At 39.1% G+C, this 26,739-nt stretch overlaps 1 protein-coding gene across 36 annotated transcripts in view; it reads left to right on the plus strand.

The window, feature by feature from the left end:
* The window catches only part of PTPRD (protein tyrosine phosphatase receptor type D), a 1,348,190-nt gene extending 1,322,986 nt beyond the window's left edge, over positions 1 to 25,204 (plus strand). For all 36 annotated transcript variants that reach the window (XM_075067326.1, XM_075067339.1, XM_075067332.1 and 33 more), the window contains 7 exons: positions 498 to 783; positions 1,271 to 1,449; positions 2,818 to 2,944; positions 4,043 to 4,168; positions 10,125 to 10,279; positions 13,737 to 13,872; positions 21,303 to 25,204. In XM_075067326.1, coding sequence (XP_074923427.1) covers positions 498 to 783; positions 1,271 to 1,449; positions 2,818 to 2,944; positions 4,043 to 4,168; positions 10,125 to 10,279; positions 13,737 to 13,872; positions 21,303 to 21,371 — 1,078 coding nt within the window. In that variant the 3' untranslated portion in view covers positions 21,372 to 25,204. The remainder of the gene's footprint in view (positions 1 to 497; positions 784 to 1,270; positions 1,450 to 2,817; positions 2,945 to 4,042; positions 4,169 to 10,124; positions 10,280 to 13,736; positions 13,873 to 21,302) is intronic.
* The last annotated feature ends 1,535 nt before the right edge of the window (positions 25,205 to 26,739 follow it).

Here is a 26,739-nt window from a genome sequence, read left to right on the forward strand (position 1 = left end):
GTCACAATGGTGCACTGTGGGATACCGCCCGGAGGCCAATACCGTCGATTTGCGGCCACACTAACCCTAATCCGACATGGCAATACCGATTTCAGCGCTACTCCTCTCGTCGGGGAGGAGTACAGAAACCGGTTTAAAGAGCCCTTTATATCGATATAAAGGACCTCGTTGTATGGACGGGTGCAAGGTTAAATCGGTTTAACGCTGCTAAATTTGGTTAAAACGAGTAGTGTAGACCAGGCCTAAGCCTTTTGCAGAGTGGTTAATGCTTTCAGCAGCTTACCATGGGAGCTGAGGGAGCTCAACTCTTTCAACCGTAGGGCCCCTTTATAGTAACTGGAGTTAATATTAATGCACGAGTGAAAAGCCCAGAGTCACTCCCGTGTCTTAACCTTTGAAGTTATCTGAAGTGGATGCCATAAAAATATACAAATTGTGTAAAATTAAACATCCTTTTCCTTCACTTTTTTTGTATCCCATATTTGGTTCTCTTTTAGTGCTGGAGTCGGCAGGACTGGCTGCTTCATTGTAATAGATGCCATGTTAGAGAGAATAAAGCATGAAAAGACTGTAGATATTTATGGCCACGTAACTCTAATGAGAGCCCAGAGGAATTACATGGTTCAAACAGAGGACCAATACATCTTTATCCATGATGCACTGCTGGAAGCAGTGACATGTGGAAATACCGAAGTGCCAGCCAGAAATCTGTATGCATATATTCAGAAGCTGACACAGATAGAAACAGGAGAGAATGTCACAGGAATGGAACTGGAATTTAAGGTACTGTATGCAATGGGGAGATAAAAATGTATTGGGGTAAACATTTTGGGCTAAATAGTACACTGGTTGATCCTAGGAACTTCAGGCTCTTTCCTGAGGCTAGAATTTTACAATTATGGGCTGGTATTTTGAAAAAGAACCTTACATTTTTACACAGAATTTTTTAACCCTGATTAATATCCAGACAAGTATCTTCCATAGAGCTTTTCCTTTATTGTTAGAAAAGATTGTTATTCATGTTCATGATATTTAATATTTCTAATATTTTTTGTAAGTATAAATAGAATGTTAAAGATATACCATGGTATTAAAAAAGCAGATATTAAAAAATATCTAGTTAGTACAATTAGAATGTAGGAAAATAACCATTTAAAATTAACGGAATTTTTAATCAGCCAAAACAGAGATAATCAAATCAGAAATCAGACACTGAAATTGTTGGGTTTTTGTCATATTTTTCCTCAATTTATTTTTCTCTGTTCAACAGCGTCTAGCTAGCTCTAAAGCTCATACTTCAAGATTCATCAGTGCCAACCTTCCATGTAATAAATTCAAAAATCGCCTTGTTAATATTATGCCATATGAATCAACGAGGGTATGTTTGCAGCCGATCCGAGGAGTAGAAGGCTCTGATTATATCAATGCCAGTTTTATTGATGGATACAGGTACTAAACATTGGTGTGTTGTGATGTGAACTGTTTAAAACTTTACAAAGTTTACATATACATTTATATAATGACAGTAAATTGCAACAAAATTCAGAACAGCACTGTTTGTATATGTGACACCATTCCATGTTGGTTTTCATTTTTAATTAATGAATAATAGACACAGAACTGTTTTCTCACCTCTATGCACCTCACTGTGCAGGAAAAACTGTTTTTGGCAGAGAACTCAGTTTTAATAATCATGCCAAACTTCAAGCACAGGAGTACTCATAAGTCAAAGGGATTGCTTGTGTGCTAGCTTAATCTTCTGCTTAAACACATAGTTAAATTGGGACCTCAATTTTTTCCTGAGTGTTCCATTAAGAGAGGCAGGGAAAGAAAAGACAGAGGATTTATCCACCTAAAGCAGCGGATACCCTGAGATCTGTGTGGATCTTGTTGTGAACCCATTAAGGCCAGGGCCTTGCACCAAAGCAGCCATTATCCACACACAGTTTCCAAACCCTCCCCTGAGCTACCACCATTACAACGTTTCCTCAGGAGTCAGGTGTCATTGGCTGATTAATCCAACGGCTTCATTGCACAAGCCATGAAGGGGATGCATTAAATGCTAATGCTGCTTGGAGTAGTACTAGCTTCCACTCCAATATGTTTGACTACCCACTGAGTCAGCATGGTACAGAGAGTGGCTCCTTTTTGTCTCCATCCTTAAATCTTTGTGGAACCGGAGGGGTTCCTGTGAGATTAGGCGGGAAAGGAAGCATTCTCAGAATCATAGCTTCCCCTTCTATGCACCACTGCCCCACTGCAGATTCTGGCAGTTTGGCACCCTCCACCTGTGGAAGGAAAAATATGGCCATTAGTTAGGGCAGTATTAAGACCGCGTGTGGCAGCCCATATGACTCTTAAGGGTTTTTTGAGCCTCTGCACCCTCTTCACTTTTGCTGGAGGCATTAAGCTGTTGAATGAGTTAATAAAGAAGCTGTGCGGTGCTATAATTCATAAACCTAATAGAATGTACGACAGTCATTACTACAAAATGAAGAAGCACAACTAAGTGTTTCCTAAGTGCTTTTTATGACACACAAAATTGAGCTATTAGAGTTGCATTAAAATTTAAATAATAATGATAAAGACATACATCATAATATTAACAGAGCAATTTCCTTCACAAAGTTCTAAAAATAAAAAATGCCATTGTTTGATTAGGCAATCTTAATAGGTTTTTAACGTGCTTACCGTTAATAATATATATCTTGTCCTTACTTTTCCTCAAATTTATATTGTCTTAATGTAACATTTACATATAAACAGAGAGCATTTGAGAGTCATCACTTTGGGTTTTTTCCCTTGTTTTTGATGTAGGCAACAAAAAGCTTACATAGCTACACAGGGACCTCTGGCAGAGACAACTGAAGATTTCTGGAGGATGCTCTGGGAGCATAACTCCACAATCATAGTCATGCTTACTAAACTGCGAGAAATGGGCAGAGTGAGTATTGTTTTAATAGCCTTTAAACTTTGTTTCTTTAGGAGAATTCACACCTTCCTATAAAATCTCCCAAAAGTAAAGATCAGCGATAAAGATCAGTGATCGTGTTGAACAATAAAATTAAATCACGATAGGAGAGGCTAAAAGTCTTAGCTGTTCCATTTCTTGGTTTCTTTACATCCCAACTTTTCCTATGTACTTATTATGCTGACCTTTGCAGATTCAGCAGCTTGTTTACAGTATTAAATCTCATTAAGCTTCCTCTTGGTATCATAGAAGGATTGAACTAGTTTACAGAAGTGGTAGAATTGTACCAGTATAATAAACTTGGTGTATGGTAAGTGATATCAGAATCAGGCTTTATATTTGGAAGACTAGGTGGCGCAGGGAATTCATAATAGCTATAAAAGGCTAGATCCTCAGAGGTCAAGGAGCACTTGAGGCAAATGAAGGGAAGGAAAGGAAAAATGGCTTTAAGATTTGAATGCCCTTATGAACTGAAATCACCAAGATTTGCAGATTTTGAGGCACTATGTGATCGTTTTTGAGAAATAACAATCCAGCTGGTGTGCAGGGAGCAGTTCAGAAGCTATATGTCAAGTTCATTGCGGACCTGTGAACTGGAGGCCTGAAGATAACTTTTTCAGTCCTTTTCAGAAATTTGTATTTATTGGAAAATATAAGAAACAGAGTAGTTAAAATTAAAAAAAAAAGGCTAGTGGCTGATCTAAGTCTAGTTCTTAGTGGGCAGGTGTCAAGTCACACCAGCGAGACTGCCATCAAAATTGATACTAAAGCGCCAGGTGGCAGCTGCAGCCCTTCTTCACGGTGTTGAAAGTTGGTGGGACAAAACCGTTTTTCAGCATTCTGACTGATGCGACAGCCCAGCAGCAGGGCAGTTTGGAGACACTGGCAATGACGTATTCCAGGGCTGTATCTGTTTTATGGATAAATAGAAGAATTTAGGTTTTAGTTCTGTTAGTAATAGCGTTCTTCATGAGCACTGAATTTGCTATAATTAAAACAGATTATAACAATCCTCGGTGATGAAGACATCGTCATTTGTAACACGGAACTGGACTTTTTTTTTTTAAATAGGAAAAATGCCACCAGTACTGGCCAGCAGAGCGTTCAGCCAGATATCAGTACTTTGTGGTGGATCCCATGGCAGAGTACAACATGCCACAGTATATCTTAAGGGAATTCAAGGTCACAGATGCCAGGGTAAGTTAGCTCAACATAATTCTGTTTTCTCTATGTTTATAAGGAGTCCAGTCTCTTCCCTTTTCTTTTTTATCAGCAATGCCTTAGGGACATTCTTGATTCCCAGACCTAAGCAATAGCCAAAGAGAAGGGAAAGATAATAACAACCTTGTAAGAGAACAACTGGCTGTAATTCAAACATAATATCTGGGCAGCACAACTTTTGGAAAGTTCTGTGTATGTGTTTGTGCTGAAAAGCATTAGCTGATTAGAAGGCCATGTTCCTATTCATTTCTTCCTCCAGACCCTGCTTGATACTTATTTTTGGAATTTTCATCACTTAAGGCTGTAAATATGTTGTTGTTCTGCACAGCTCTTTAGATCATGCATGCTTGAAGGTTAATATGGTGCGATTTAAAAACAGCAGAGCAAACAGCATTCTTAAGAAAAGTTGACAAGCTTTGCACATTATAATTTGATTCTTGGCATAGCTTACTCTTTAGCGTTCTAATATGTCTGCAGAGAAGAGCTATACAGCCATGACCCTGGTTTGCTAATTTGCATTATGCATTCCTTATCTGGACTGCTGAGTCCAAGGTTCAGCACTGATGGAAAATTAACTGTATATAGACTTATTTTTATAGGAATATCTTTGACAATCCTCATACTGTGATTTCTAACACGTCACATGGTATGGTAGGGAAACCCCTACCCTGCTCCATTTTTGGAAGCACTGTAGCTGATTGCAGCAACATAGCAGGATGCTGTACTTCTAAGGAATAAAATCACTAAGCGCTCCAGATCCATACCCAAGAAATTAGACATTACATATATAGGGAACCAATACTGATAATGGGCACTTCAATCCAGAAGAGAGAGGTATAACATGATCCAATAGCTGGAAGTTGAAGCTAGACAAATGTAAAATAGAAATAATGTTCAAAATTCTAACAGTGAGATTAATTAACCAATGGAATGACTTACCAAGTGGTGGGTTCTCTCTCACTTTCAATTTTTAAATCAAGATTGGCTGTTTTTCTAAAAGATAAGCTCTAGTTCAAACAGGAATTAATTCAGGGCTGTCCTGTGGCCTGAGTTATACAGGAGGTCAGGCTAAATGATTACACTGATCCCTTCTGCCTTATAATCCGTGAATCTATGATTTCCTTCTATTATTATGACTAGATTGCTGATGCTAACATAGGCTACAGATAAAGGTAGATTAGACACTCGAAACAGTTGTGGATATTCACCCATGAAAGCTTATGCTCCAATATGTCTCTTAGTCTATAAAGTGCCACAAGACTCTTTGTTGCAGTTAGCTAAATGGCATTTTCACTAACCACAGGTAGACTAGTATTGGGCTAAAGAGGCTGGAATTTGACTTTGCAAAGACAAAAACAGGTACAGTTTGGATTGGTTACCACTTTATGTGAACTACCAAAATAGAGTGAGGTTCATATAAATGACCCATCTCTAGGTGACAAAGCCAGAGAAGGAGCGGCTCATACCAAGGTGACCTCCTTTGTAGATAGATAGTAAAATCATTCTGTTCCTCCTAAATTGGAATATATGCAAGTGACATGGGTAACCAGTCACACATTACAGTCAGTGAGGAGCAAAGATGTAGCTGAAGAGGATCGTTTGCAAACAATCCCCAGGGTAAAATGCATTCACATGGTATTCATCAAAGAGTTTCAACTTAACAAACACATTGTTTGTAAGAATTAGTGGTTAGCTTGCAAATTGATAAAAGGGCAAAAGTTATCAAATAACTTGTATGCCACAAATAGCTTGCCTCGCCTTAGTATTAACACACCTGCTAAAAAGTTCATTGCTTTAACCTGTGAGGAGTACACCTCACCAATCCTGTTGTGCCACTCCAGAGTCCCTTAATGTTAATGTTTCCCTAGTTTTGAAGACAGCGCTGCCCTAATGGTTCCACTTGTGTTAAATGACTAACTGACAATCTTAGAGAGGTATAGGTCTGATTATCCAAGGTGATGAGAACCTACGGCTCCCATGGACTTCACTGAAAATTGTGGGTGCTCAGCACATACTAAATTCAGACCTATTCTCTTCTCATTGTATGGAGTGCTTACAATGACTAATTTACATGACTAATTTACACTAACGATAATGGAATTTATGTAACTAAATCACTGGCATATCCAGAGCAGAATAAACACTTTATTGGTTTTACCATTCTTCCTCCCTTTGATGTGTAATGTCTTTTGTAAGTTGATAATATCATCAACAGGCTGCTTTTGTAGGTGTTATCACTGTATTGCACGGTGAACTGTCATAAAGTCCAGGTAACCTCCCTAACTGCTCCAATCTATGATTTCTAACTGCTTTACACCCACTGTCTCAGTAAACTATGAGGATCATCAACTTGGGGCAGTTTCATGCAGCACTAGCCTATTAGTGATATCTATAAGAGAGCATTATATACTCTATAAGCTCATTGAAAGGCAGTTGAATAGCCCTGGTGAGAGGCAAAATAGAAGTCCAAATGATCAGTCAATCAGTAGGGTTACACATTAAAAGTAACCTGGACCTCTTTTGCTCAACACAGCAATTTGAATGTTCGAGTGTTGAAAACAGCACTTTTTACTCTGTCTATGTAAACTGTTACAAATATTTTTAAATAAAGATTTTAATAAAATTTTATACTTGGAACTTGACTGCTATAGGGAAAGATATCTCACTTAAAAAAAAGTCACACCATTTATAATGCCAGCAGCATAGGGAAGAGATAACAGAAGAGATTGCAGATCCATTCCCAATCTACTTTCATGCTAGTCTACAATCATCAGAGTGACTTTATAAACTATGGTATAATTATTAAATAACATGTAAGTTCTGTTAATTGCTGTTAAAGCAGGATAGGAACAGGTTTTACAGACTCCTGTCCCAGATAGGCCCCTTTAAAGTTAAACCTTTACTGACAAGTATGTTTCACAATATTGAGATAGAAATTAGTGATCTTTCCAGCCACCACCTGAGCAGAGTTTTGTCTTAAATTTAAAGATAATGTTGGTCCAGTAGATGCTTCCTAAGCACAGGAACACTAAAAGACTGCTATCTCCCTCATTAATATCTAGAATAGGCACCAACTCCATGGGTGCTGCTCTGGGGCTGGACCACCCACAGGGAAAAAATAGTGGGTGCTCAGCACCCACCGGCAGCCCTGCTCATCAGCTCTTCCCCCTCCCTTCCAGCATCTCCCGCCCACTGCAATCAGCTGTTCAGGAGTGTTCAGGAGGTGCTGGGGGCAGGGCATGCTCAGGGAAAGGTGTGGAACGGGATAGGAAGAGGCCGGATGGAGTGGAGCGGGGGTGGGTGGAGTCTGGGGGAAAGGAAGGAGTGGAGGGTGGGGGGGGTAGGTATTGAGCACCTCTGGGAAATGACACAGTCGGCATCTGCGGTAGCTAGGATGTTGCCCCAGTGTCACATAGGAGGTTTTCTTTTCACTTGTTTGCTCGAGAGAATGTGAGCCATTCTGTTGCTAGAGCACCTCTTGTCAGTTGGTTTATGGAATTGCACTTATAGTGGCTTTGGAGGGTACATTGTAGTGCGTCTTTCAAGGGAGGAATGATACCATGGAGGCCATTACAAGGGAAGAGAGTTTTATCCTGGGAAAATGACATTTTTGTAAGAAACATTAGCAAATAGCTTAAGTTGGGCTTCTTAAGGGGTGTAGTGCTCTAAAAAACCACACAAACTGTGCTCACTGGGTGCATTTATTTAAATTGGATTAAACAAATTCTTCAACACTAGAGAGCTCACTGTCACTGAGGTTTTTTGAGGGGAACACTAAGGATTGGTGAGTCAGGCTTAAACAATGTCTTTGTTGTTTCACTGGATTTTAGTGAGAGTGCTGTAGTATAAGCTCCCTGTTTTTCCCACACATTTGTAGACCTGAGAGGTAGAAAGCCCCAAAGTACCAGTAGAAAAATAGGAACAAATTATTGCTTTTTGTTTTGTTAAATTTTTTAAATGACCTATATTTCAGTTGTCAGAGTAATCATGGCTAAATATTTTGGTGGGAAACTCCTCTGGCCTCTACCTTCCAATCTGCTTTTTAGGGGATTCCCATAATTGTTTAGATGATCCATTGATTTCACCCTGTAAAAGACCATTTTGAAGAAATGGCATCTGATGCTAGTTTTCTCTTTCCTCTCCTCGTACAATGCCACAGTTACAGCCTAAAGGCATGGTGACATGGCATATGTTATTTCTGTTTTCATGGCAGAAAAGTGGATGCCTTCAGGAAGTGTAAGGTGTCCAGAAGGGATGAAGGTTAGCAGCAGTAGCTCAATGTGTGTCAATCCTTTTAAAAGTCACAATTTATACAGATTGACGGTGTTCAAAATCAGCAAGCACAACATCTGAGTGTTTAAAACAACTATATTCCCTAGTATTGTGTTACACTGCATTTTGCACTTACTTTACTAGCCATTTAAATGTTAACCAGGCATTAAACATGAAGTGAAGTCTACATTTGACTTCAGTACTTGTGGCTTTATTCCAGAAGTAAGAATGCTACAGTATATGCAACTTTAATAAGCAATAATGCTAATCTTCATTTAAGAAAGTAACCACAGAGGCATGGATAGGTCCTATAGATTTGCAATCAGAGATGGAATCTTCTATCTATTGCGTCATTAGTTTAAGTCCAGTCCAAGTTGCTAGTGACTGATAATCATTGTGAGTCAGTGGATGTTTAGTGTATGTGAAATGAGTTGGTGATCTCAGTCTGGCTCCTAATAGACAGATGTCCACATCACAAAAGAACACGATCACAACCAGCATTCTCAGCCTCTCTGGCCACTCAATAACAGACCTATAGGTGGCAATTTTACAGCAGAAAAACTTCAAAAACAGACTCCAAGGAGAAACTGCTAAACTTGAATTAATATGCAAATTAGACACTATCAATTTAGGCTTGAATAGAGACTGGGAATGGCTGAGCCATTACACACATTGAATCTATTTCCCCATGTTAAGTACTCTCACACCTCTTGTCAAACTGTCTGTAATGGGCTATCTTGGTTATAACTACAAAAGTTTTTTCTCTTAATTAATTAGCCTCTTAGAGTTGGTAGGACAACTCCCACCTTTTCACATTCTCTGTATGTGTATATATGTCTCCTTACTATATGTTCCATTCTGTGCATCTGATGAAGTGGGCTGTAGCCCATGAAAGCTTATGCTCAAATAAATGTGTTCGTCTCTAAGGTGCCACAAGTACTTCTGTTCTTTTTGCAGATACAGACTAACACAGCTGCTGCTCTGAAACCTAGAATTCTTAGTGGTAGCTTTAACAGAGAAGGAAAGGACTGAATGGGAATGAACTACCTTCTGTAGAGATTCCTGTAGAGATGGCCCAGCCAAGCAGAGGTTGAAGCATATTGGCCAGGTAGCATGGGGAAGCTTGCACTGCCGCTGGCCATCCTGTACCTGTTTTCATAGATTCCGAGGACAGAGAGGACCATTGTGATCATCTAATCTGACATCCTGTTAACACAGGCCATAGAACTTCCCCAAATAAAGAGAGGATTTGAATCTTGGCTATAAATCCAGAACTTCTCACAAGCATTTAATTAAAAAAAAAATCCCACCAATTAACTAGCTCCCAACTTCCTTGTCCTCAAACTCTCTTTTTCCAGGCTCTAAATGTCAGACAATATTCTAGCCAATGCTGAGAGTAGTTTGAGCATTGTCGTAGTTAATGAAATTGCCCTTTTATGTCAATGTGGAATAACTGCAAAACAAGAGGAAAAACACAAGCTCATCAGCATTGTGATTGGAAGCATCTTAGTAAATGTGATCTTAGCCATCTTTGCTCTTTGCATATTTTTTAACCTCCCAATGTACATTTTTCAAAATTGCTGTTCTGGTTTGCTGACTGACTGACTTTCAACTCCTGGCACATTCTTTTGTGGTATACTGTGTATGTCTTTCATTAAAGGATGGCCAGTCCCGAACAGTGAGGCAATTCCAGTTCACTGACTGGCCAGAACAAGGAGTGCCAAAGTCTGGAGAAGGATTTATTGACTTCATAGGCCAAGTTCATAAAACAAAAGAGCAGTTTGGTCAGGATGGACCGATCTCTGTTCATTGTAGGTAAGTAAAAAACCTCAGTGCAGATTGATTGTTTTTCTTGATTAAGAAGATATTTTAAGTTTCAAAGTTGACTTTATGGGGTAGCTAATTGGTGTGAAAATGTAGAGATGAATGGAATGACTTCCCAGATGAACTATCAGAAATGTAATAAAACAATCTAATGCAAATACCTTTTATCCCCTATATTTCAGTAATGTTGAAACTATTTTGTGGTGTAATCCCATTCTGACACTAAAGGTGCCACTGAAATAAGAGGAAACATGATTTTTTCCTTACAAATGATCTTTGCCACAGGATAAAAACAACCCTGGTCTATGCTGCATTCAGCACACAGTGGGAAATGCCTTACTATAGAGTTTTCAATAGTAATTAGCAGTGAGGCCATTAGGGTGATGGTGATCATTACCAGTAAATGTGCCATATGTCCTTGAGTAGCAGGCTGGGTATAATCATCAAAGTAATCGCCAAAGAAAAATGATTTCTACATTAGACAATCCAGTATAATAGTAACCATTGCATTCAGAGACTATGTCCACAGTAAAGTCAGTGTTTTTTGACTAAGCTAAAAGCTCAGAATGTAGAAGTTACCCTCTTAGGAGGTGCTGAATACCCTCAGTTCCTTTTATAATGAATTGAGGATGACAGCAGCTTTCAGGATCAGGGCCATAGAAATAATCCTGAGTGTGTGTGTGTCTGGGGAGGGGGGTTATTATTTTATGCCAACTTGCTTTGGTTACAATATTCTAAAGTCTCTAGCAGATGGCTAAAGATAATATATTTATCTTTGATCTCTTAATAAATTGCTTTCTATAAATTCCATTAGGATTTTAGAAATTAATTTTGCAACATTAAAGTGTATTTTTGATAGTTTAAATTGTATTGTTTATTTAATGGGGGGGCAATTAATACAGGTGCAAGTTTCTTTCTATGGGCTGAATAATGCCCTCTTCTCCCATGCAAAGGCCAAGTAGAGGTTTGGTAGAGGGTATATATAAACAAGAACGGAAAGGGAAATATCCTAGCCCTGCCAAATCCAGCAACAGCCCTTAGTTAAGATTGGATGCACAATTGCTCTACTGCCCTGGTGGACTTTAGTAGCAGCTGGGACCTCTGTTTCCCTAAATAGTGGATCTGCTGGACCATCTAAACCCCGCCTTTGCTGTGTCCCTAAATACCTGCTACATATTGCTAAGAAGAAAGGCACTGCAGAGCAGAGTTCTGTGGTGCGTAGGGGGTAATGAATTATCTTGCACAGACTCTCCAAGATTAGACCTATCCCACCCTAGGTGACTTAGGGATTTATGTGCCAAGGGAGTAGTGGGCAATGTTTGGCCCCTTATGTGGGCTCAGATGAAAAAACAAATGGTGGCCCCTTTTAAGTTCTTTCCAAGCTCTGCACACACATGATGTTGAAATGAGATGCCACTCACAATAAATTATGAAGATCATTATGGGCTTCGATCCTGTGCCATTGTAAGTCAATGGGAGTTGCACCATTGACTTCAGTGGGAACAGGATCAGGCCCAGTAAGATTATACCTCTTCGTTCGTGGATGCCTTAGCAGCAACAAAATAGTTAACGTTGCTGACATCTAAATTGTCATTATTAGAATCATTCAGAATCAAGATCTTGTGCATATGAATTGGAGCATTTCAAACCCACCTCTTTACAAACTCTTCACTGCTACATAGCTCAATCTCACCCCTGCAGCCCTCTTATAAAAAAATGCTTATGAGCTGCATTCTGACCTGTTTTCAAGGGATTTATTTGTAAAGGAAAAGACCAGGGAAATTCCTCACTCTCTGAACTTCCTGCTCCCTGGTTCCCTGTAATTTTTCTCTCTTCTATATATTTGTTCTGTGGTTTACTTACCTACCACTCTGACACTGAGTGATTTTTTTCCTTCTCTAGGAATTTTACATACAAATCAATGTGTTACTATTTAAAACTTTCTAACCTCATTAGGCAGTTAATTAAAAAGTAGGTAGGTCAGCAAAGGACTTTTCCTGAAATCCAAGGCTCAGTAGAAATAGTGTACACTGGGACCAGACGTAGGTATGTGCCAGCTTAGTGGCCATGCAGGATCCTGTGATTTTAATGTGGCCCTTTCTTTGTCAGCATCCTCTCTCAGCAGATTTCCAACACCTTACCCACCCTGCGGCCGATCCCAACACACACAATCCTTTAAAGATAAATTCCTCCCCCTGCCTTCTCCTAGCTGATAAAACACTTATGAGCCCCTTCTCTAACTGTTAAAACTCTACTGCATGCCCCTAATGAAAAGCATCCTTTCCAACCCTGAGGAACTATCTGGGTTATGGAACTCTGCCGAAGGCCCTGTGATTTTTACTAAACAGAGGACCCTATGAATAACATGGCTAGCCCTTTTATATACTGTCATAGCAGAACTGAGCTCACCACTTTGCTTGAGACACATTGTATGAGCTAGGTCTTTAAACGCTGCTAGAGGTATTGTGGACTTGTACTTACATCATTGTTATGACTCTTTAGAAATCCTAAACATTGTTTGAGAAGATGCCACGCTGTTTAAATATGCTTGTCAGCTTCAGCCCAAAGTAAATGAATCCATCCATTTTCCGCAGACTTTACCCAAGCGTTACACTTGCTGCTTAATTAGGATCTGAAAATGTGGAGATTTTTCATATTATTCAGTGTCTTCCTCATTAACTAACTCTCCAGATGCTTTCTTGCTTCTCAAGAACACAACAGCATGAATTAATTCGCTCCTCTTGCTGGTTTAAAAAGTTCTAAATAGTTATCTTAAAGTAATAAGGAGTTGAAAAATACTAGGTCTGGAAACAATCGGACTTGTTTAAAAGAGCCATCCATTTTTGTTTCAGTTCTCAAATTTGTTGTACATGAAGAGTAAGCATTGTAATATTCCTCTTCAAAACAAGCTATATTTTTTCCACATACATCGTATTTATATTACATTGTGTGTGAGAATATTGAAAATTATGTTAAGTTCTTCATTAAATGATAAAAACAAAAACTGAAATATAAGGCTGGTGCTCTGTCCCTAACTTACCCCTGCATATTTCAAGGGTCTCAGAACATATGTAACAAGACTGAATCAAGCTGAGATAAGGACAGAGAAGTAGCCTAAATTCTGGCTTCCATTTCTTTTTTCATTTCCAGTTAGACTATTGGCAGGCCAGTGAACCCTCTCATTTTCCCCTACCACACACTGACCACTGTATATTCTTGGTCACAGACAAAATCACTTAAAATGCTTCCTGACTATCCAACTTTCATTGGAAGTACATTAGTACAAATTTGAGTTTGCCAGAGAATGGTCACTTTGTCAATGTGTATAATTTCCACACAGACATTTTGCTTATAGAGCCTTTTTCCATGTAGATGACCACAGCTAAATAATCAGCCAATTCTTTCAACATTTTAACTGTCAGTTAACACTCCTTTTTTATTGCAACAGTGCAGGTGTTGGGAGGACTGGAGTATTCATAACCCTGAGCATCGTGTTGGAAAGAATGAGATATGAAGGTGTTGTAGATATCTTCCAGACAGTCAAAATGTTAAGAACACAACGGCCAGCCATGGTACAGACAGAGGTGAGAAGAACAACATACATATGCATTGTAGGTGGCTGGGTGGATGCAAGGTTAGGAATGGGAGGTGATGGGAGTGAGGTTTCCACAGCCAGGAATTTATATAGGAGGTATACAATTTACTTTCCCTTCTTAAGTACTGTAGCTATGTATGTAGCCTATGCAGTGCATTTAGGCTATTTCCCATTCTGTGAAGAGGAAATAGCACAGCCTGGAAAATGTCCATTTTAGTGGTGACTGAATAAGATATTTCTGTGACCCTATTTTCTAGAAGAAACTTGAGATGGAAACATTTCCCATGTCATTCTGAATTTTTCCTGCATGCTAATAATCTATATTCATAATCAGGGAGCAAAGTTCAGCCTGTGGGTGCACCCTGTTGGCTTCTGTTCATTTGGAGGGCAGAATGTGTCCCGTGGCTTGAAACTGAGGCTATAGTGTTTTTATGATTATCCAGACTTCATATAAAACACAAATTTGACTGTTTGGCATGAAAGCATTACATCCCTGTGGGGGGAAAAAACCCTAGATTAAAACTTTTTGCCCTGGGACACTATAAAATTAGTGATCTGCAGTCTGGTGAGGGAGAAGTCTTGGGCACAGCCAGCCAGCCTGTTCCTGGCCTGATTCAGGAATCATCCCAATTCATAAAGAACACATAAGCACATGCTTAACTTTAATCATATAGTTAAGTACTATTTAAGTTAAAAGGTGCTGAATGTCATGAATTGGAGCCTTTCACTCTCAGTTCTAAGCCAACAGATCAGACCTATAAAAAGAGGGAGAAGGGGGGAGGAAAAGCATTTGTAGAACCTTCTACAGCCTTGGGTGGCTGATAGTGACCATTAAAATGTTTATGATTTGAAATTTAATATTGATCCCTGCACTCTGCCATTTTGCTGTAAGAAAATGACATTTGTTCAGTAAAAATTAGACAGCCCTACTCTTAGTGTTTTATGCATGCGCACACACTCTTAGAATCATAGACTTTAAGGTCAGAAGGGACCATTATGATCATCTGGTCTGATCTCCTGCACAATGCAGGCCACAGAATCTCACCCACCCACTCCTGTGTCAAACCTGTGTCTAAGCCACTGATATCCTCAAATCATGGTTTAAAGACTTCAAGGTGAAGAGAATCTTCCAGCAAGTGACCCATGCCCCACGCTGCAGAGGAAGGCAATAAACCCCCAGGGCTTCTGCCAATCTGCCCTGGAGGAAAATTCCTTCCCGACCCCAAATATGGTGATCAGCTAAAACCTGAGCGTGTGGGCAGGACTCACCAGCCAGACATGCAGGAAAGAATTCTCTGTAGTAACTCAGATCCCACCCCATCTAACATCCCATCACAAGCCATTGGGCATATTTACCGCTAACAGTCAAAGACGAATTAACTGCCAAAATTAAGCTATCCCATTATACCATCCCTTCCATAAACTTATCAAGCTTAGTCTTGAAGCCAGATATCTCTTTTGCCCTGGCTACTCCCCTTGGAAGGCTGTTCCAGAACTTCACCCCTCTGATGGTTAGAAACCTTTGTCTAATTTCAAGTCTAAACTTCCTGATAGTCAGTTTATATCCATTTGTTCTTGTGTCCACACTGGTACCGAGCTTAAGTAATTCCTCTCCCTCCCTGGTATTTATTCCTCTGATATCTGTATAGAGAGCAATCATATCCCCCCTCAGCCTTCTTTTGGTTAGGCTAAACAAGCCAACCTCTTGGGTCTCCTTTCATATGACAGGTTTTCCATTCTTTGGATCATCCTAGTAGTCCTTCTTTGAACCTGCTTCAGTTTTGAATTCATCCTTCTTAAACATGGGAGACCAGAACTGCACACACTATTCCAGATGAGGTCTCACCAGTGCCTTGTATAACAGTACTAACGCCTCCTTATCTCTACTAGAAATACCTCGCCTGATGCATCCCTAGACCACATTAGCTTTTTTCTTGGCCATATCACATTGGCGGCAAATAGTCATCCTGTGATCAACCAATACTCCAAGGTCCTTCTCCTCCTCTGTACTTCCAACTGATGCCTCCTCAGCTTATAACAATAGTTCTTGTTATTAATCCCTAAATGCATGACCTTGCACTTTTCACTGTTAAATTTCATCCTATCACTATTACTCCAGTTTACAAGGTCATCCACAGATCTTCGCTGTATGATATCCCAGTCCTTTCTCTGTATTGGGCAATCCTTCCAGCTTTGTGGCTATTTTCAAACTTTATTACCTGCATTCCCACTTTTTGCCCAAGGTCTAATTGATTATAAAAGTTAAATAAGATTGGTCCCCACTGATCCGTGAGGAACTCCACTAGTAACCTCTTCCAGCCTGACAGTTCACTTTCAGTATGACCTTGTAGTTTCCCTTAAACCATTCCTTATGCCATCTTCAATTTCATCTTGATCCCATCGTTCCAATTTAGCTAATAATCCCCACGTGACCATATCAAATGCGTTACTGGAAATTGAGGTAATTAGATCCACGTGATTTCCTTTGTTCTAAAAATCTGTTACTTCTCAAAGAAGGAATCAGAGTTGGTTTGTCACGATCTATCCGTTTTTGTAAACCGATTTGTATTTGTCCATACCATGATCTCAATGTCCTTGACTAGCTTTTTTCCTCAAAATTTTTTCAAGACTTGCATACACAAATGTAACTGACAGTCCTGTAGTATGGCCCGTACTTTTTTCCTTTCTTCCTTTCTTAATAAGATCGGAACTATGTTTAGCAATTCTCGTCATACGGTAACACCCCTGAGTTTACGATCATTAAAAAGTTCTTGGTAATGGATGCCAATTTCATGTGCTAGTTCCTTTAATTCTTGGATGAAGATTTCTGGCCCGGCTGAATGTCATTCCTATAACTGTTCAAGTTTGGCTTCTACCTCGGATGTGGGTAATATCCTGCCTCCATATCCTCATTCCATTGTCATCCTACTCCATTATCCCTTAAGCTCCTCATGTAGCCTAGTTAAGACTGAGCAAAGTGATTGTTTAGATATTGGGCCATCGCCAGATTATCCTACCCCATATCCGGTGTTCTAGTGTCCCACTTCTTATTTCTTTGTTTTTTCTTATTATAGGTTATAGGAACCTGTTTACTATGGTTTTAATTCCCTTTGCAAGGTCCAACTCTACATGGCTTTTGGCCTTTCTGACTCAATAAGTAGCTTTCCTTGCTGATCACTCCCTTCTTCCATTCCTTGTAGGCTTTCTGCTTTTTTATCACCTCTCTGAGATGCTTGCTCATCCAGCTTGGTCTACAACTCCTGCCTATGATTTTTTTTCCCTTTCTTGGGATGCAGGCTTCTGATAGTGTCTGCAACTTTGACTTGAAGTAATTCCAGGCTTCCTCCACCTTTAGATCCCCAAGTTCTTCAGTCCAATCCAATCTCCTTTCTAATTTCCTTAATTCTTTAAAGTTAGCCCTTTTGAAATAAAAAAACCTAGTCACAGATCTAATTTTGTTTATCCTTCCATTTAGTTTAAAATGAATTAGCTCATGATTGCTCAAACCAAGGTTGTCCCCTACAACCATTTCTTCTATGAGGTCCTCATTACTCACCAAAACCAAATCTAAAATGGCATCCGCTCTTCTTGGTTCACTTGGTGAAGGAATCCATCAATTATCGTGTCTAGGAAAATCTGAGCCGTATTATTATTACTAGCCCTTATCCTCCAGTCTATGTCTGGGAAGTTGAAGTCTCCCATGACCACACAATTCCCATTAGTATTTACTTCATTAAAAACATTAAAAACGTCTCTATCCATATCCAAATCAGATCCTGGTGGTCTGTAGCACACCCCAAGCACTATCTCAGGGGAGGCTCTAGTAGCTTTCTTCCCCAATGTGACTTTTGCCCAGACAGACTCTGTCTTATCTATTCCATCCCTTCTTATTTCTTTACAGTTTACCTCAGCATTGATATACAGTGCTACTCCACCACCTTTGCCTTTATTTGTCTTTCCTAAACAGCACATACCCTTCAATACCTGTACTCCAGTCATGACTATTATTCCACCATTTTTCTGTTATCCCTATAATATCCGGTTTCACTTCCTGCACAAGAAACTCTAGTTCCTCCATTTTGTTGCCTAGGCTCCTCGCCTTGGTGTACAAACATCTTAATTCTTGCTGTTTGGCTTCACTTACATTCTTTTCCCAGACATTCTACCGCCAGTATCACCTATTAGAATTGTATCTACAGTACCCTTCCTCCATATGTCCATTCTCTGACCCACGACAATATCCTTCCTTGCTTTCTTTTCTTCCCTCTTGATGTTAAAATCTGGCATGTAGATTAGCTGGACATCTCCCAACCATCTCCCCACAATTCATAGTTTAAAGCTCTCTTAATCAGTTGTGTCAGCCTCCGTCCTAGAAGTCTATTTCCCTCCCTACTCAGGTGAAATCCATCCCTAGAGAACAGTCCTCTGTCCATGAATTCCTCCCAGTGGCCATACATCCCAAAGCCCTTCTTATAGCACCACTGCCTGAGCCATCTGTTGATGCTATAATCTTGTCACACCTTTCTTGGCCTTCTCTAGGAACAGGCAGAATCTCACTGAAGATGACCTGAGCCTCGATTTCCTTTAGTGTCTTCCCCAGCCTGGTATAGTCTCCCTTGATGCGTTCCAGCGAGAATCTAGCTGTATCATTCGTTCCCACATGAAGGACAATCAACAGATTCTTTCCTGCTCCTGTTAGGATCCTCTTCAGCTTCAGGTCCACATCCTGTATCTTAGCATCAGGCAGACAGCACACCCTTCTGTTCTCTGGATCAGGTCTGGTTACAGGCCTGTCTATTCTTCTCAGTAAGGAGTCCCCAATCACGTAGTCCTGCCTTTTCCTGGTGATGGTGCAATTCTCTGGTCTATCCCCTGTTCCCTCTGGCTGCAAGTCCTCTCGATTCCTATTCACCCTTGCAATCCTCTGCAATCTGTCCCGTATCCTCCTGGGGCTTATGTCATCTGCATTGACTCTTCCGCTATCCTTATAGGGCTAGCTGCTCTTCTCTTCTTCCTTGCCCTCTCACCTTCAGCGACCACCTGCTGTACCTCTTCTTCATTTTCCAACTCCGCAAACCTGTTCCTGAGCTCTATTGCTCCTTCACTAGCCTGTCTTTTCCTCTGCCTGGTTCGCTTAGTCACATGCTTCCACCATCCACTTTCCTTATCCAGCAGTCTCCCCTCAGAGTTCTTTGGTCCTGCTTCCGTCTGCAAGTCTGAGCTTTTCCCTTCGGCCTCATCATGTCTTTGCTCCATCAGCTGCTCGAACTGCCTTCTAAACTTGATCAGAGTTTCCACCTGCATCCTCAGATCTTTTCTTCCATCAGCTCTATCAGGAGGCACTTCATGCAGATTAAACTCTTTTCAGGTACCCCCTCCAGGATCATGTACATGCCGCAGCTTCCACATCCAGTCATCTTCATAGTGTGTTCCACCGCTTGGGTCACTACCACTGCTGCTTCTGTATCTGTCACAGGCTTCCCACCTAAATCCTGTAAATCTGAGAAACTCAAACCAACCCAAAACACCACCACCCACAGCAAAACAAACCCCCAACAAGCACCAAGACACTGCTAGAACACTGCACACTCCCTTCAGTAGCCTGTGTGTTCCTCTGCCTGCCTCTCTTAGTCTTCCCCTAAACTCCCACTCAAACTGCCCTGTTTACAGCTCTGTTTGCTGGCTCCTGTGCCGCTGTAGCTATCTACCTTTATAGGACCTCTAATCAGAGAAGCCCTGCCCCCTAATCAAGGCTCAACTTCTCTCCCAGCACATGCCCCTAGCAGCCTCCACACATACAAATACAAATAGCTACAAATACCTTCTCCTCAAACTCCCCTGTTTACAGCTCTGTTTGCTGGCTCCTGTGCCGCTGCAGCTCCTTAAATGAAATTAGACCATTTTCAAAGTTTTATCACTTAGCCAGGTAACTCACTGAGACAGAATTGAAGAGTAAACTCCATTTATTTTCCATTACCTTTATTGCTGTAGAAAATGTACATTTAAGCAAAATGAAAAATATCTACTTTCTGTCCCATTGGTTCCTATAACCAAATCTAGCATATAGAAAAATAAGCTTCTGTGGAGTCCACATAAATACAATGCTGGGCTGTGCAATGTATATACTTTCCCTCTTTCTACTTTAGCTTACTTGTGGATGATGTGCTTCCACTCTAGACTGAAAGTAGAAATCTTCCATGCACTGTGTTAATTTCATCCAGAACAAAATAGAAGTCTAGGGCTCAATCTTGCAAAATGCAGAGCGCTCAGGTCCCCATCCAGCTCATGATTAGTCCTGTTGAAGTCAATTTGGCTACTCCTATGCTTAAAGTTAATCATGTGCTTAAGTACTTTGCAGGATCATGGCCAGAATACTCATACTCTGCAGGATGGAGCCACTAATGATCATGGCAAATTAGATAAACTGAAGTGGGTGTGTTATGATATGGACTGCTGGTCCAATGGAAGCTATTGAATTGTGATCTGAGTGAAATGAAACCCAGATCCTTAGGGCTGCAAGACTGTAGCATCACATGAACGAGTCCCCTAGGCGGCTTCAGTATTTTGGAGGTTTTAAAGAAACAACTTTTGTTCTTTCACATTAAGTGAGATGTGCAAGTTTGTTGCACTCCAACATAAAGAGACTGCTACTGTGCTATGTGTGCAAATGAGATGAAATGCTAGGAGTAGCACTCACACTGAGTGTTAGTAAACCTCAAGCCCTCTGCACTTCCACACCTTTACTTTCAGGTGCAGAAGATAAAAATGGATGTAGGTCGTGTAAGCAGACTTGGCGTGAAGTATAAGCTGCACCCTGTTAATCAGGTGCTTAACTTCACATTTCTCTCTGAGCCCCTAATTCCTGCCGTTGGGCAGTAATAATTTGGTAACTATACAACAAGGCAGGATTGCATCCCCCTGTGCTTCCTGACAGGCTGTTTTACCTTGTGTTTATGTGTGCAGCACCCCACACCTGGGCTGGGAGGGACTGAGACCAGAATATGGTGTTTTAGCATATTAGTCATATTCACTGAGATGCTATTTGAACAGTTTATTAGCAAGTCTCAAACAGTATGAAATAATGCAAAAGGTAAATCTTAATGCACTCCCCTTAGACAAAAAGCTCTCTGCTAATCCTCTTGTACTCATTCAGAGCAACAAACGCTCAGTAAATGAATATATATTCGCATCACAAATAAGCAGGCTCCGTCTAAGGAAAATGTTATTGCATTCAATGAGCATCTCAACTCATCTTTGTTTACTGTAACTCAAACCAGTGTGTTCTGTTGCTGTCAGCAGGAGGATATCACTGAACTGCTGTGGCCTCTGTGGGATATAGTGTATTCACAGAGCCTCTGATTAAATGAAAAAACAACAAAGAGGTTTTTATATTTTTCTCTCTCTCTCTTTTTCTTCCAGGATCAATACCAGTTTGGCTATCGAGCCGCACTGGAATATCTGGGCAGCTTTGATCACTATGCAACGTAAAACCCCCTGACCCATCTTGGATTTTTACTGCAGGCCCTTTAAGATCCAGAGAGCCTCTTCTGAGCCATACAGTGTGCTTGAGAAGTACTTCTTAACTCCTAGCTAAAGACCAATTAGTGGGAATATTAAAAAAAAAAAACAACCACACACACACACACACACAAAACAACCCAAGAACTATTCCAGGTGGACCAAGAATTCACAGTTTAATAACCTAACCAGAAATATAATAAAAGAATCCTGACTGGTGAGGCGTCTGAAGGATCTCATTTACAGATACCTCAAGGATTCAACTTTGGTTGAAATTAAAGGGAAGAGGAAATTATTGCAAAGAACCATCATCTTGTTCAGGATTGCATGATTGTTGCAAAGATGAATCTTGAGAGTACTGCAATTCAGTGCAAGATGTTTGTTAAAAGGCCAGTACCTGGCTTCTTAAAACAAAATGGACTCTTTGCTTCAACATCACCCCTTCCCACCATAATGCTTATAATAACACTTTAGGGGAAATGGGGGAATGTTTAAAAAGAAAGTCCTTGATTTAGTTTTTTAGTATTGTAAAGATACTGCTGACCTGTGCTTCATTTTTAACTGTGTAAACTTTTTCCTTTTTTTAACAAGAGTTTATCATTTGATGAAGTGAATTTAAAAAAAAAAGTTGCATAACTGTTCATTTTTTGTTTCAGAATTGTAGATTTTTTTAAGCTGTAGAACTGTTATCTGTAATATCTTGCTGTAGAAATGTTAAATAATTGAAAATTTGCACATTTTTGTGCAGTCCTATATTTATCTACAGTACCACATTCTTCTTAGATATTACAGTTTGGTTTAATTTTGTTTTTATTTTAAAAAGAAATACTCTTAATCAGTTAATCAAAGTGGGGCTTTTTTGGTTTCTTTTGGAATCAACAGGGAGGCGCAAAGTATAAAGCTGCTACTAACACACACACACTGCTCTCTTTATAATTCTCTATCCATATCTATCTCTAGATATATCTACAGATATACAGACAGATAGATAGATACACACATAAATATATATAGATGCATCAGTTCTTCCATGACTTGGATTTATTGAAGTGGTGGGAAAGTTTTCCAGAATACTACATTCAACCCATATGGTACTTTTTGAACATCTCTGCATTTCCAAAGTCCATAGCTTCTTGGTAAGAAGGGAAATGAGGAATGCACATCAGTGATATTTGACCCTCACCCCAACTCAAAAAAAAAAATTGTTTATATACACACAGTCACACAAAGACACACATTATGTGGTTGAGGCTTCCAGTGAAGTTCAATATTTGTAACACTATAGTGCAATAACAAACCATATTATTAAGTATAGGAGGTGTGCATGTGGAAAAGGTCAGTGCATATCCCTTTAGGAGGGTAGAATGTTGTAATATACTAGCTATCAAGATGTTTAAAAGTGTATTCAGTCATATATTGTCTATAGTATGTGCTATGAAATTTGCATTTAGGATGTGTAACAGAGCAAAGCCAAACTCATGTTGCTCTGTTAATAAATTAGAAATATTTTGTGGCATACAGCATTATTTAGAGATGCTGGTTTTTATTTTTATTTCACATTTAGAGTGCCTTATATTTGATGCCTATTTTGATAGCATATCTTTAAGTTTTGTTATGTCTGTACTTACATTAGTTAATTCATATCTTTGTTACTCTTTTCAATTAAAGCATTATCTTTTTAGCACATGTACAAAAACACTTTGAATAATACGCATTCCTGGTTTTTAACCGAATATGGGATGTTAATAAATGCAAGCCCAAAACACTTGGGTAGTCAGGGCTCTTTATCCTTTCATAATTCCAACAACAGACATGGCCACTACTTTAAGGTTCCTTCCAAATTGGCTCTCATAAACCATAGTGTTGATGATTATGGTATTGCCATTGCAGAGATGTAGGACTACACTAGTAGTAAGTTGTAGTTGTTGTTAGCTGTACTCATGCATCATTCTTTTGATTTTGGGCCAAATCCTGCTCATTGTACACGTCAGTAGGCCCACTGAAGTCAAATTATTGGTCGCAATGGGACCGTTAGTATGGGTAAGGCAAGCAGGATTTAGCCCTCAGAGTATGCTTTAAAATGACTTTAGATTTCCATTTGAGAGAAAAAAATTCTTTAAACAATGTTAAATATTTTCTGAGACTGTATATAAAGCCATTTACAGTGGCCCAGGTCTCTGCCATGCCTTGTTCCATGTTAGCACACAAAAATCAAAGGAACTCTTTCTTTCAGGTGTCAGATAAGAACCATACGTATAGTTCAGCTATGTTGCTGTAACATACAGGATTTATTTTTTCTTCCATATTTCCCATCACTAGTAGAAAGAAATGTATGAAAGACCAAACACTAGCAAGCATTGTATTTGAGCACTTTTGTAGAAAAAAAAATAAAACAAAACAAAAAACAAATATAAATATATATATATATAATAATAATTATAAAAGTATTATAGAAGGCTACCTCAAGAACGAAATTCTATAACTTATATCAGAACCAGAGAAGAATGTGCACTATGTTTCTTTTTTCTTCTTCTTCTTTTTGATTTGTATCTTTTGAAGAATTATTAAAGTGCCAGATTACGTAGTGCAGTCATGTTCTTTTAGCCAAATGTAGTCAGATATACACACCATTTTAGAAGCACAGACTAGGGAGGGCTGTTGCACACCAGAGCTGTTAACAGGTCAGAGAGTCTTCTCTCCATGAAACTTTTGCAAATTCTAAAGAAAAAGGGGGAAAAAATCAGAAATAAATAGTGAGGGAAAGTATTGTAGGACAAATGAGACTGCAAAAATTCCAGTAATCTTGCAGTTCAGGAGTTGTTTCTAAAGATAACTCTGTTAGCATCATTGATGTGCATTCCACTTTCTGTACACTAATGTATAGTCATTCTATAGTTAATTTAAAGAAGCATCTTTATCTGCATTTACCATAATCTTCCAAGCTTAGAATTGGTTTCATCAGCATAACCAGTACGGTGCTATTATTTACCTATGTATGTGTAGTTATGTATAATTTTGTAATTAGTTACAATGGGAAAAAAAAACTCAAAATATATAAAAATGATTTGTACAGAACTTTATTTTAGCTCTTTTTTTAAAAATGATTGCATGGTTAGACAATGGAGAGGCTGGCTGGGGGAAGGGAGGGCCCTCTAGGGAGATCTGCACTTTCTATACCTTTGTACTATGCACTGCCCTATTGATTCTACACCCAATAATGTTATTACTTGAACCCATCTGTAAGGAACTGCTTATGAAAATCCACTTACGTGTATGTAAATAACACAGAACATGTAAAAATGGGGGTGGGGGGGGAGTTTGCAACAACAACAAATGCAACAGCTTTTTTTTCCTTTTATTCTTCCTTCCTTCCTTTTTTTTTCCATTTTTCTTCTTTATTTTTTTGTTGGTTGGTTGATTGTTTTTTTTCGTTTGGGGTGCCCTGATACTCCAGCAGATATCAGAAGGCTGCAAGTCCCGTCATCCCCATCTGTTACGTGGCTTTGCCATTCAAGCTTGGAGTGTCTTTACAAAGATAATAAAAGTTGTGTTCTTTGCTCTCGTTTTGGATGCATAGACTGAAAAATTAAAAAAAAATTACCTTGTAAAATGGCTTGTTAAAAAAATACAATTACCTCTAATTAGTAGTACGCGTAAATGTTTTACAGAATGAAAGGCGTGCTTTTTATTTTCTTACTTCGTTACATTGGTGGCGAAAGAAAGTCTGTATGAAAATCAGTTCTTTGCTGACACAAGTTCCATTTGTTACAAATGAATTCTAATAAAAATGTCAGTGTTATGCAGCCCTGGTCTTGTTTTCTTAAGCAGAGCTTTTGGAGTTGAAAAAGTTTTGTTTTTCTTGGTCATAGAGGAATCTAACTGACATTATAAAGTAGTCATTAATCTTAACTAGTAGCAAGGCACTGGAAAATGCATTTCCAGGTTAGCTAATATGTTGTCCTCTGTGGTGATTTTTGAGGGGGGCGGAGATTCTCAACTGGTATATATTGTCATAGGATCATGGACTTTAACACTTACATTACTTAAATTTACACTGGATGATGTGCCCCCACTGTATTTAAGGAATTGCTTCAATTGGCTTAAGAAAACTAAACTTTGGCCCATATTTAGAGCCAAATCCAAAGATGAGACATCTGCAATTCTCATCAAATTCTAAGGGAGTTGTGGGTTCTTGCCACTCCTCAAGATTTAGTCCTGATATTTTAATTGCTGGAATGAATTCTGATACCTTAATTTCTGGAATGGATTAAAAATGGTTATTTGAATAGTGGCATGCAGTTTTGACAATTTTGTAATGAATCTCTGCACTGAACCATGTTTTGCTGTTTGTTTGAGTACAAATATGGGTCTCTAAAACTGCCATCAAAGCAATAGAAAAATATCTGCATTATTTTAATCAAAAAAGATTTAGGTAACATGGCAAAGTGTAATGGTTGCAGGGTTCGTGGAGCATGTCTCAGATTCCTACTCAACTGTTAGTGGCAGAAAAGATAGCAGCCTCTCTGGATTTTTTGTTTTGTTTTTTCCTGGTGGTTTTGGGGGTGTTTTAGGGGCAGATATTATCACTAAAATTATTATTCTGTTACCAAGATAACATGGTGAACTAGAGATTAGTGTTAAGTATAAAAACAGAATTCATTGGGCAGGAAATGTTTATTGCTATATTAGCAAAATACTGGTTTATTCAACCTTTCACTTTTCTTAGCTTAAATTCTTGTTAAAAGCTGTGGTAGCAGTCAAAAAGCAAACTTTGATGCCCTTACTTACTTAACTAGACTCTCATTGACGTCTGTGTACCACAAATATTGACTAGGCTTCACAGGTCAAGTAGAAATGAGATCACTGGAAGGTGTTTTAAGCTGACTTTTTGTAAATAGGCTCCTAAACTCTTCCATACTTTATATTGTTCTTTTTAAGGGCCTGATCCAAAGCCCAGTAAAGTCAGAAAGAGCCCTTCCGTTGACTTGCATAGGCTTTGGATCTGGCCCTTAATGTCTTCACAGGAAGTCTAAGTTCAGGATGAATAAAAACCAAATAAGGTTATCAAGATTTGGCAGAATACCCTATGATGTAATTTAAGTAAAGTTAATGGGTTTTAGCAAGAGTTTTCCTAACTAATATTTTCTTGTTCTTAAAAAATATTTTTGTGGAGTAAAACTAAAAATCAATGCAACAAACTCAGAAACTCCATTAATATCAGAATCTGTAACTGACAACATTCAAACTCAATTGTGCTCATGTTCCTTTTGATAATACATGAAGATTTGTGTTTCCAGATTTTTCTGTTTTTCCTTCTGGTTGGAATGAATATCTGACT

This window comes from Chelonoidis abingdonii, chromosome 6 (genome assembly GCF_003597395.2).
Source record: "Chelonoidis abingdonii isolate Lonesome George chromosome 6, CheloAbing_2.0, whole genome shotgun sequence".
Taxonomy (NCBI): Eukaryota; Metazoa; Chordata; order Testudines; family Testudinidae; genus Chelonoidis; species Chelonoidis abingdonii.